This window comes from Pseudonaja textilis, chromosome 2, assembly GCF_049901715.1.
Source record: "Pseudonaja textilis isolate UNSWEBS1 chromosome 2, rPseTex1.2, whole genome shotgun sequence".
NCBI classification, from domain to species: Eukaryota; Metazoa; Chordata; class Lepidosauria; order Squamata; family Elapidae; genus Pseudonaja; species Pseudonaja textilis.
In genome coordinates, this window is record NC_141991.1 from 200,757,294 (window position 1) to 200,770,079 (window position 12,786).

The 12,786-nt window shown below is 36.4% G+C and overlaps 1 protein-coding gene across 10 annotated transcripts in view; it reads right to left on the reverse strand.

The window, feature by feature from the left end:
• Positions 1 to 175: 175 nt before the first annotated feature.
• Positions 176 to 12,786, reverse strand: part of SEMA4D (semaphorin 4D) — a 106,094-nt gene continuing 93,483 nt past the window's right edge. For all 10 annotated transcript variants that reach the window (XM_087926855.1, XM_087926858.1, XM_087926859.1 and 7 more), the window contains 6 exons: positions 12,624 to 12,780; positions 10,959 to 11,181; positions 9,374 to 9,489; positions 6,607 to 6,779; positions 4,048 to 4,091; positions 176 to 2,510 (listed from right to left, as the gene is read on the reverse strand). In XM_087926855.1, the coding sequence (XP_087782981.1) occupies positions 1,597 to 2,510; positions 4,048 to 4,091; positions 6,607 to 6,779; positions 9,374 to 9,489; positions 10,959 to 11,181; positions 12,624 to 12,780 (1,627 nt within the window). In that variant the 3' untranslated portion in view covers positions 176 to 1,596. The remainder of the gene's footprint in view (positions 2,511 to 4,047; positions 4,092 to 6,606; positions 6,780 to 9,373; positions 9,490 to 10,958; positions 11,182 to 12,623; positions 12,781 to 12,786) is intronic.

Sequence of the window (12,786 nt, forward strand, 5' to 3'; positions counted from 1 at the left end):
CCAAGGAAATAATGTGCATAGGAAAGAAAAAGAGGAAAAAACAGAAAGCAGAAATGCAAAGGAAAGTCATGAGTTTCCTGTCTTCGCTCCATTCTGTGTCCACCCAACAAGAAACCAAACCTTTGTAGATGTTATTGTCATAAAATCAATCTAAGGCTCAATAATAAAGATGGAATGCCATTAATTTCAATATTTATTCCATAACCTTTTCACATATACAATAGTTAAGATAGAAAAATAAAAGCAAAATGAATCATACAAAATATAAAACTATTCACAGCAATACCATCTAAGAGAGCTTGGGGAGTTAACAAAAACAAAAGTTTGGGGGCAAATTTGCCTATTGAGCAAGGAGATTTCTTGCTATTCCTAACCTCCCTGTTTCTTGTAACATAAGGGAGACACACAGAGACAGCAAAAGACAAGTAGTAAAACTGTACATCACAAAATAATTTTACGTACAAATAGTGCCACTGTGAACCACATTTAATGTATTTTAATCCATGAAGAGATAAAACAGTTTTTGGGCAGTTTTGGTTTGTCTGTTTTGTTTCTTCACTTGCTTTTTCAAATGCTGATGGATGATGTGACAAAAGTGTGAAAACTTTTGGCAAAGTTGGCTATGGGTGGTGTAATCTGATTACTTTCCAACTGTAAAAAAGGTTGAAAAATAAGTATTCTCTATCACCTCTTCAGAGACATCCATCAAATGTTTGTTAAATTCTTCACTGTAAACACACAAGGCTCTCAAGAATGTGTGTAGTTGACATCGTCCACTTAAAAAAATCCCAGAATGTAGTTAATGTGGCAGTGTCTAACACTTTTTAAAATCTCTTTTCTAAGCTACATTTCCCCATAATCCAAAATTGAGCACTTATAGTGATTACCATAGCATCTCTAAAAATAATAAAACAAAATCATTTAACCAAAACGTATCCCTGAGAACCTTATGCGAATCTATCCAGACCTGTCCCGATATACAGCATATTCTACAAAAGGTACATAAATTGTTTGGGAAAACTTAAATGTTTCTTTCATCAGCTATAGTTAACAGACAAAATATGATGACGGCAGTACATTAAGCATTATAAATCACTAGATGCAAAGAAATGTCCAAAACTGGACAAAAAGCCTATAATTTACCAATCTGATAAACTAAATATTATTTCCAATTTGGAATTAAACTGAAATTAGATTTTTAACAGCAGTTAAATATATGCAAGCTGTAGCTACTGAAATCCTTTTTGGCATGGATCTGCAAAAAGAGTTAATTTTACTTTCTATGAAAACAGGAAATAAAGTAGTATGTGCAAATGTTAAATCAACCTCAAGGGGAAAATAAGTTTGAAATTTACAACTGGCCATTTAAAATAAAAATTCAACCATCACATTAGAAAAATAAATGTGGAACAAAATGGTTTTTAGAACACAGCAGATGGTTCTTTGTTCAATCCAGTTGTGAAATGACAAAGTATCACATACAGAACTGATGACATATAGATAGCCCTCTGTGGCCTAGTTATCACATTTAAAATGCAATGTATTAAAGAATTAGAATAATCAAACTTTCATCAGAAAAACTGGGGCCTGTTGCTTTTAATCAGCCTCAGCATCTGAGTCAGCAAATTTCAGTTCACACTTAACATCAAAAGGTTTGTCCTTGACATCTTTGAAAGATTGCGAATGGTCCTCATCATGCTGAATGTGGCCATTTCCATAGTCTGCTTCGGTTTCATAGCCTGTGTCATGTGCTGGCTTTGGATGTTCTCCACTTTGGGTCATAAGACTGCCTGGCTCCACCAAGGTCTCTTTCACACTTTGCTCACAATCAGAAAAATCCGCCTTGGGCTTCTTCTTCCCAAGTAGCATAGCAGAGCGGAACTTCAGACATTGGTCTGGTAAATATCCTTTGTAACAATTGTAGACAAACAGGCTCGAGAACAGCACAAAAAAGAACAAAAAGAGAAACATCAAAAGGGAACTATCATTTGATTTTAGAAACATGGTCTTTTCAGGGACCTCAGGGAGCGACTTGGAGCGTTCAAGACTGGAGGCAGTGCTCATCAGCATTGGGACAAGAGGATTTGTTTCTATCCTGGTTGTTGTGACTGGTACAACTGTTGGAATGTGAACAGGTAACCCTTCAGTAGGAAAAGAAGCCATTTTGGATGCCTCTCTGTTACCTTCTGTTTGTGGAATAGGCTGCTTTGGGCTCAGAGTAGTATGCTGGATTTTTTTCAGTTCCAAAACATGCTTAGCCAACACTTGTGAAAACTTTTGATTCTTCACTTTTTCCTCTGACAGGCACTGATAAACACCACTGTCTCCCTCAGACAAATTGAAGATGAGCAATGCTTTCTCCAGAAGACGATACTTAGGGCTTTCCACCTTTAGCACATCATCCTTGAATTTCCAAACCACCTGGGCCAGGTTGGATTTCTTTGAACATTTTAACTCTGCAGTGCTCCCATGCCCCAAAGTGTGCTGCAGAGAATGCTCTCTGACTTTATCTGAAATAGCAAAATAAATGTGAAACCACGTCAGAAATTACTTTTTGAAGAGAAGGGGAGACCAATTCAGCCATGTTGGAACATCAAATGCTCATAATGTCAGTGCAGGTAGCTTATCGCACCATACCTATGGCAGTATCCAACTGGAATCCTTCTGTTGACAGGAAGCATCAATCAGGTTATTACAATGGAATAGGGCCCTTCAAATGCTAGGCATTCATGGACTAGTTTGGAAAATGGCACAAGGCCTGCAGGGTGATATGGTATCACTGAAAAAAATCACTGTTTATTCTGTTGATGAATGCCTCTGTCAGAAGACTTCACAATGGATATGGCCGTTATTAGTGTGAGACAAGATACAACTTATACTATAAATTATACCCAGGTTCAGCTAAACAAATACGTGTAGAACTTCTCTGCTCTTATATTTGTAGGAGGCACAGGGAAAAATGTATGATGATCATAACAGATCAGAGGAATAATGTCTAACAAACTTAAGTTGTATAATGATCATTTCACAGTAACAAATATGGCACACACAGGCGTAACCTAAAAACAAAGAACAAATACAACAACAAATGCAACACAAACTTGGAAAAATAAACTATATAAAAGAATTATAATCTTTGAAAAGGAACCTTGTGTTTAAATTCTCTTGTATAGAACAACCTGTAGTTTAATTTAAAGCAGTAAATGCTTTTAAAACAACTCTTACGATTCTTGGTACCTTTGATAGGTTAGTTAATTTGCAATCTAACCAGCACAGCATCACTGGATAGACAGTTTCAATGTTCAGAGCACAGCCTAATTAAGGAATGTCCGTTGTTTTAAACGTCAGATATGTTACTTTTATCAACTTTGACCACAAAACAGACGTATGCATGCACCGGAGTTGGAAAAAGGCTGCATTGCAAAAAAACTATTTGGAGGTTTGACCAGAATTTGAAAATAGATTAGAGCTAGAACAGTACCATATAACAGTAATAATCATCCCTGGACATATAAAATTTGTTTTGGAAGGCAAGATCTTTCCAGTAATTTTTTTGTTTTGTTTGGAAACTCTTTTTCGGTGGATGAGGAACAAGAATCTATTAAAAAAAACCTACAAAGAGCTTATAATTTAGGGTAACTAAATAAGAACACCAAAGTCATGCTAGATTAAAAATAGTCTACTAAGTGATCCATATGTAGCAGGCAGACTCATACAAAGCCTTTGTGTGAGGCTATTGTTTGGTGTTTCTCAGAGTTTCCTTTTATAAGACCCCATGATTTCATGTGTGGGCTATTCCTGGTTTTATGCGATTGAGCAGTTCCATGATGGACTTGGTTATGAATCCAGAGATGATCACAGTCCCATTTCTTCAAGATTTTTAAGGGTAGTTACAGAATAAAATATAGAGCATGTTAAAAATATAAGCAATGTGATAACTATATATTGTATGCAAACAGGAAATACTGCCTGTAGAAATAAACAAACAAACAAGCCAAACATTTATTCTGTGTTACTGTTCAATCATTTATGAAAACCAAAGCTTACCTGAACAAGAAGAGGCATCTCCACTTATATTCTGAATCCAATCCCTAGAAACAATATATGGTGTGAGATACAATAAATTGTCATGTCCTGTATATATAACTCTACCTGCAAAATCATGAGAACTTTTTAAAGTTACACGAATTCACCACTAATTATAGCTAATAATATTCAAATAAATATTGGTGTAGGGGAGAAGCATGTTTGCAGAAGGTTATGCTGATTTTTGATGAACAGCTGTCCTAGTACACCTTCACAGAAAGGCGAGAACTTCCAAAACATGAGAGAGTCTTTATGTACCAGAGTGTGACATTAAGTACAGAAAAGCAAACAGGAAAAGTTATAACATTTGAAGCCAAAGTGAGTATGTTTCTGTGTCCAATCCTTTGATATGTCAATCTGAAGGGTTTGAAATGATAATTCTCTGCAAATCAGAACAATCCATTGTAAACAAAAACAAATCCCATTTTGGGGAGGAGAAAGGAACAAGTGGCTAAGGCAAAACATGAACTGAGTGTCCAAGGTAGACAAAATGGCTGATACTTGCCATTTTCTTAACTTCCTTATTCTCCATTTATACTAGGCACAAATGGGTGATCTCAATTTAAAGAAACTGTTTTTAACTCCTAAAAATATCATAAATAATAATTATGTAGATAATATGCCTTGCAGTACTTCTATGAAATGCAAATAAAGATTAAAGTTCCAGCTGGTTTGGAAAGAATAGTAAGGCAGGTTAGTGTGGTCTATAGTTGAAAAGTTGGAGATTGATCTAAGAGGTGTGTTCTGATTCATGCAACTTGTTCTCTTATAGCCTAACTTGCTTATGCATGAAAATAAATATGTGAAAGGTCCAGAACACAACAGCCAAAACTGGGATGACAAAATAATTAATTACAGTATTTAGATAGAAACAACCCTAATTTCTTTTTTCTCACTTTTCCCCTTCCTCTCTGATACAATTAAAGGATGTATTTTTCAATTATGACAGTTTGCCATATCATCCAACTCTGGCAAAATCTGATTAATCTTATTCAAAAGCATGGTCACGAAGCTGGCTTAGTTCCATGAAATACAGCTTAATTTAATCGTATATTAGAATTTAGATACAATTCTAAAACATTGTCTTGGGCCACATACAACATATGTAATATAGTTAATGTATAACTTTATATAAGTTTCTATAAATAACTTTATTATTTTTAGTTATTTTGTGGGTCCTTTCCAGAACTGCCTGCGACCTGTGGGCTGTGGGATAGACATACCCAAGCTAAACTAATCATGACCTGGTTTCACAAAGCAAAATATTCAAGATAATTTTTACTTTGCATCTTATATATTCTGCATTATATTTTAAAGAGTTTGGCTTAAAATTAAATTCGGTTAAGTTGCATATATTTTATGAAAATTACAACATCCCTATGAATCTTCAATTCATGTTATTTTCTCTACTTCTACAAACAAGTTTATGTTTAAAATAAAAATTATGAGTAAGATTCATTGAAGTCAGCTGGGCCTAGTTCTAAGCAAACATACACAGAACTATTTATTAATGTTCTGATCCCATTGTTCACTGGAAAGTTGTGAGTTTTTTCTTTTCTAAAGTGTTATAAACAAAGTTTTTCAGAGATCTTTTCTCTTTCATCCCATCTTAACTATTTTTCAGATTTCACTATCTACATGCTTAACGTTCTTTTTCCAGAGGAGGCAGAAGGAATTAGAACAAGAAATAGTTTCAAACATATGTGAAGAGAAATAAGGGAAAAATTAATTATGGAGATTATATGTATTTTTAAGGAAGTATGATATTTAATTGAAAAGAAGTGTTAAAGATGTTAAGACTTTAATGATTATTAATGATAGAACTGAATTGGAATGGAATGAGGGTTTATAATTACATATATTTACAATCTTTTTTTTTAAAGAATATAGTGCGTATTATAAGAATGTACCAAGCAGAGTTCGATTGGAAGTTATGTATTATGTATTATATTGAAGATCATAAACTTAAGGTATATACTGAAGTTTAAATAAGAGTAGAATGGATGTAATTAAAAGATATAAAGATGTCATACTCCAATTAGTAACTACAGGAGAAAACTTTGTTTAATGAGAAAAGATAATATGAAATTGAAACAGAACAGACAAAAGTATAAATATAATGATTTGAATTGAGATGAGATAATCAAAATAAAATTGAGAAAATTAAAAGAGGGGAAAAACTATATAGAAAATGTAAAATAGTATAAGATATGGAATAGAATACAAAAAAGAGCATGAAATTGAGTTTTGTGTCTGTATGAAGAGGTTCAACCCGGGACCATGCTATTTTCAAAAAAGATGTTTTACTTGTATTTTGTATGTGTGAAAACCCAAATAAAACCTTATTAAAAAAAAAAGAAATAGTTTCAAAAGAATAAAAATAGTACAGGACTTTCAAGATGTTGTATTTTGTGCAATATGCATGCTTAGAATTGCTCACTGAATGACATTTGATTAGTTGATCCACATAAACACATTTGATCTGTAATATATAATGTAGATAGATCTCGGTACTTTTACCTGTTATTCTCACTTTCTTTGAAGATATCACTGCACAGGGATTTATGGGGATTCCATCCACAGTATGGATCTCTTGCCAGGACACAGTCCACACAAGTACTATACTTCTCACAAAATGCAACAGGTGACTGGACTACTCCTGTATTGGATCCTGCATAGAGGTATTGCTTTCCCTGCAGAAAATACAAAGGCAATTGGTAGAAGAGGGCGTATTTCCTTTCCCACCTCAAGGAAGGAGGAAGCTTCGTAAAAGATTGAGCTACAGTATTTCTTAAAAGAAAATTGCACTGTTGTCAACTATCAGCCTGTGTAAACCAAGTTATGCAACCATTGTCAAAACTAACAATATTGGGCTGCTAGGGGACTAAATTGCCTAACACAACTTCAGATTTTCAATTTGTATCAATTCCAAGGACTTTCACTTAATAAATTTTGTGTGTGTGAGGGGGTGGTTTACTGTGCAAGGGAGAAGTAACAGAAACATCGAACATCTATGGTGTCTTATGGACAGAGTATTAAGACAACTATATATTCTTACAGCTGTTGATGTTGCAATGTTCTTTTCTCCATTAAAGAGATGATTGCGATGTTAATATAATCTCCCAGCCCTTATCTTTTTAAAAGAGATAACTAAAGTAGCTTATCATTATTTTAAGATATGCACAGCTTGGTTTAAAAAGCAGGAGGTAGATAAACAATGGCATCAATGTGGTTTGCTTATTTATGGCTTGGATTGTTGTGTAACGTCAATCATAGTGGTTTGTAAGTCAAAAATTATGACAGGGATGGATAATCTTTTGCTCTGAATGCACGTACGATGCCTTTGGTGACATGGTGGTCACAGATGGAAGCCAATTATTTTTAGGTGCCAGGTAGCCAACACAATCTCACTCTTAAGCCCATCTCTCAATCAATGTACAGTTTAAATTCAGTAGCAAAATTGACATGTTAAGGTGGTTTGATTTCAAAATGTTTTGGGAAGATTTGTGGGTGAGCAGAGAAATGGGAGGGTCTGTCTGTTCTCATTTCTAGCAGTAATTTTGAGAAACAAAATAGGTAACATTCATGTTGTTGAAATTTGCCACTGAATTTCAAGATGCTAACAATGGTTTATTCGACCAAGTATGATAAATAAATTGTGGCTCAGTACTGAGTGTGAACTCGGTCACAGAAAGCTGAATGATGCCAGATTTTTTGGTATTTGTCCATCTAGCCCAGTATATCTGTACTCTCGACACTAGTTCTCCAGGCTATTAGCCAAGAGAATAAATTAAGATATCTTAGATCCGTGATGGCAAACCTATGGCAGGTGGCACGTAGAGCCAATTGTGCCGGCACATGATCTGCAGGCAAACTTACCTCACTGAGCATGTGTATGCCTCACAGACGATTTTCGGTTGGTTTGAGGCCTTTTTCGGCCTCCCAAAGGCTTAAGGCAGGCTTCTGCAGACTTCTACAGGCCGAAAACAATGCCCGTTTCATCACTTCCTGTTTTTCCGAAAATACCGGAAGTGATGAAAAACAGGGCTAGTTTTCAGCCTGAAAAGCCTGCAGAAGCCTTCCTCAAGTCACTGGGGGGCCAAAAAAGGCCTCAAACTGGCTGGAAAACAGCTGTGAGGCACAGTGCAGGTAAGGGGGCGGCGGAGGTGTGTGGGTGGGGATTGCGTGTGCATGTGTAGGAGGCGTGGCGGGGCACGCATTGCCTTCTGGGTGCTGGCATGTGAGCGCAAATGTGCAAGCACGCACAAAATTTTTGGCACAGGAGCCAAAAAAGGTCAGCCAACACTGTCTTAAGACTTTTCATTCTTCGTGCAAATATAGACTTCTCTCTAAATGATCACATTCCTTCCTGCCTATAGTCTCAAATCAGAAAGCTATATAGTAGTCCTTAACTTAGGACTGCAATTGGGAAGGGATGCAGTTGTAAAACATGACACATGTAACTGCACTGCAAGTCCCAGGTGGATTACAAATAGGTTGGCAGGTAGATTATGTGGCTGTTGCTGGGTGGAAAAAGGTGAGGAAGTAGTAGAGGAGGCGTGGTGCCAGCACAGCTACTGCCACATGAGAGAGGATGTGTGAGTGATAGGAGTAGGTGAGGCACAAGGGTAGCAGGTGCTATTGGGTGGGAGAAAGTGCAAGAGTGGCTGGGGAGGTGTGGTATGGGTGCAGCAATGCTCAAGGAAGGTACATAAAGGTGTGCGGGTGGCTGGTGATGCGCAGCACCAGCACATAGAGGGGCTGAGGAAGGTGTGAGGAAGATTAACCCAAGCAGTTTGTGACCTTCCCTGTCAGCTTCCCCATTGACTTTTCTGGTGGGAAGATGGCAGGGAAGATCACATATTGTGATCACATAATTATACGATGCTGCAAGCATCATAGCGGGAGCCAGTTGCCAAGTACTACATAATCCTGAGTGTGCTGGGATGGAATGGAACATCAAAACCGGTTGAAACCACAACACGCAACTTTGGTCACTAAACGAGTCTCCAAAGGCTGCATGAGTAAAACTAGATTACAACTAGATGCTTCCAGACTGAAAGTGAGCATACCAAGAAAGTCTATATGAGTTTTTGAGTCTTGGGACAGACTCAGATCTACCCACCACCTAGGGAGCTGCATCTGTTTTGCAGCCTAACAGACAATCGAGTTCACAGCCATCATCTCTGAATTCAGCAGCTGATTCTCCGCCCTCCCCTGCCTCTTTACATATTGCAAGCTTTGGTTCCCCCAGGCCTCTTTTTTCCGTGACCTCACTCAGCCCTACCTTTTTGGAAGAAAGCAAAAGAGTCTGAATAGAATCAAAATTTGGGAAGAGCTGAATTTCCTCCATAATGTGCATTCCATTTTCATAGCTGATTGCTTTGTGAAGAGCACCTTGATCTGAAATGACAGAAGGCAAATCTTTTCGGCGGCCATGTAAAAATAAACACACATTGACCATACCTGGGAGTCTAAGGGATTCTTCTTCACAAGATATTTCGAAACCTTTCAGTTTTCTCTGCTTTTTCAGTATTTTATACATTGCTTTTTGCTATATAACTGCCTACTTCAGCAGTTTTACCTCTGATCCCATTTTTGCTTCATCTTTTATCTCCATTCTGTTGATTTTAATTTTATATTAACTTCAGTGATTTATATATGTATCTCTTGAAAAGTAGAATAAATTATATATACCCCACCTCTACAAAATAAACATGCAACAATATGCAGGTAGTCCTTGACTTATGACCATAATTGAGTCCAAAATTTCTGTTGCTAAGTGATACATTTCTTAAGTGACTTTTGTCCCATTTTACGACTTTTCTTACCATAACTGCTAAATAAATCACTGCAGTTGTTAAGTTAGTAACATGGTTGTTAAATAAATCTGGGTTCAACATTGACTTTGTCAGAAGATTGCAAAAGTGACCCTGTGGGACACTGCAACCATCATAAATATGAGTTGCCAACCATCTACATTTTGATCACGTGACCATGGGGATGATACAGTGGTAATAAATGAAAAACAGTCATCACTTTTTATACTTTATATTTATTTTGTACTGTTGTAACTTTGGTCATTAAACAAATTGTTGTAAGTTAAGGACTACCTGTAGTATCAGCAGCTAATGCATTTCCCAGAAACATTCAGACAAAGATGAAACTTTATCCAGTGATAGAAAGTTGACATTGACATAACCAGGACATTTAGTAATAATTTCCAGACTGAAAAGATCTCTCTTCTAACTTAATTGCTGAATTTCAGTTAAGGTCTTAAAGACACGAAGGACAATTTCTGAAGATGCACACAGGTAGTCATTGACTTTGGAATTTAAGTCTTCTATGTTGTGGTCATAAAAGTCAAGGCACCACCTGAGAGAATTTGATTTTACAACCATTTTTACAAGGAGTAATCATGGTCATTAAGTGAGTGACATGGTCATTAAGAGAACCGTATGTTTATTAATTGAATCCAACACATCCAATGGGCAGCTTTTGCTATTTTCTACTGAAAAATGGCAAAAAAAAGTGATACACAAAAAAGTGATTGTGGTCACACTGATATGGAATACTGAAATCAGTCAAAAAATTAAGCTGATTGCCAGGCACCGGAAATGTGGCCACATGACCAAGAGCGCAATTGTAATTTCAAGGACTGAGTTTTAAGTAGGTTTTTTAAAAATCCATAGAGACTTTTAATGGTCATGAAACAACTAGTCATAAGTCATAAGAGGACTATGCAAGGAAGCACTTTTAATTAATCCTGAGCCCACTTTTCTCCCACTTTCAGTACACTGAAATTCACAACACTGGATTGGCCTATTCAACTTCACTGAAAAACCACTTTTTGAAACTCATGGAAAACTTACCTGTCCCGATAAACATGACATCATATAACGTGCCATTCAATGCACGGACTTGATCCACCACAATCTGGGTATACTTCACATCACGCTTGATTAATCTGGGTCTGTCTCCTATCGGGGTCACAGAATCATCCATCAAAGGATGGTCTTTGACAAACTGTAAGGTTTTGTCAGGTAAGTTGAGAGTACTCTTGAAATTTTCTGCTTTGGCCTCCTTGTTTATACACTGTTCCATGAAAAATAAACAAAATAGACACATAATATGATTAATGAACACTTAAAAAGGAATGATTCCGGTAGTTCTTGATTTACAATAGTTCCTTTAGTGACCGTTCAAACTTACAATGACATTGAAAAAAATTAACCTATGACTATTTTTCACAGTTACAACCTTTGCAGCATCTCCAAGATCAAAATTCAGATGCTTGGCAACTGGTTCGTATTTATGACCATTGCTGTGTCCCAAGTTCTTGTGATCCCCTTTTGCGACCTTCTGACAAGCAAAGTCAACGGGGAAACCAGTTTCACTTAACAACTGTGGCAAATAAAAAGTCCTAAAATGGGAAAAATTCACTTAACAACATAAATTTTGGACTCCACTGTGGTGGTACTTCAAGGACTATCTGTGTAGGCTTTAAAATAGGATCTCTATTACATACATTATCTAGCTGTATTAAGTAATTTCTGTGTTTTTTCAAGAGGTAAAACTAAAGTCTTTTCCAAACTGGAAAAGTCATTTTACCGACCTCAGAAGGATAAAAGGCTGAGGCAACCTTAAGCCCAGCAGGATCAAACTCCAGACTGTGGACAGGCTTTGCTTACAATACTGCATCCTAACCACTGTGCCACCAGGGCTCTTATAAGTTATGATCAACAATAAAAATGGAATCTATCATGCTTTTAATGACCACTGTTTTCTTTTGTAATATATGCCACATTGGAGTTACAGCATCTGAACTGGGCTGTTATATATGTGTTCTAAGCAAATCAAATAGATAAGCATTTTTCTTCCTCAGTTTTCTCATCAAAATTATTTTCCATATATAGGTATTATTAACATTAAATAAACAAACCTAAAATATACATTATAATCATCTTAAACTAGCTAAATTGAGGTGTTCTTGGTGCTCTCTTGAGCTTGGCTGTTTTCTTATAGAGAATTCATTACCCAAATAGGTTACATCATTAGTAATAGTTTGAAAACAACCAAGCTCAAGGAGCACCAAAGGAACTTTCATTTCAACCTTGAGCTACAAATATTCTTCTTTATCAGTACTCCTTAATTTTCCCCAAAGGGGCAAATGGTATCCTTATCACTTAAAACTAACCTAATAGATGTTTAGAACTGTCAATAAGATTCCAGTGTTAAGACCAAGACTGTGGTTCTCTTAAAATCCTCCCCTGTGGTCTTCAATTTAGCATTTAACAATGATGCTATTCTTGCTGTTTAAATAAAGATGAAACTTGCAGCAGTCCAATTGATTTTATCTACCTTGTCAAAAGGTGTAAGAAACAACTCACTTACTCAGACTGGTGCTACTAGTGTTTGGGATTATCACTATCGCCATCATAAGTGCATCTAATATTGAATAAAACTGTCTTTACAATTGCTTTTTAGAAATCAAGGTAAGGGACCAGAAACCAGTTTATAGGTTATCCAGAACTTACTGCTCCAGGCCGTGGCTTAGGAATCTCTCCATTGTATCGCAACCATTTTGTATGGGACTGTTCAACTGTGGTGCTTTGCATGTACTTTCCTTTGGCAAAAACATCTTCCACTGTAGAAATATTGTAGGCACACACTGCTGAGAGGCCCACATTATTCCTTAAA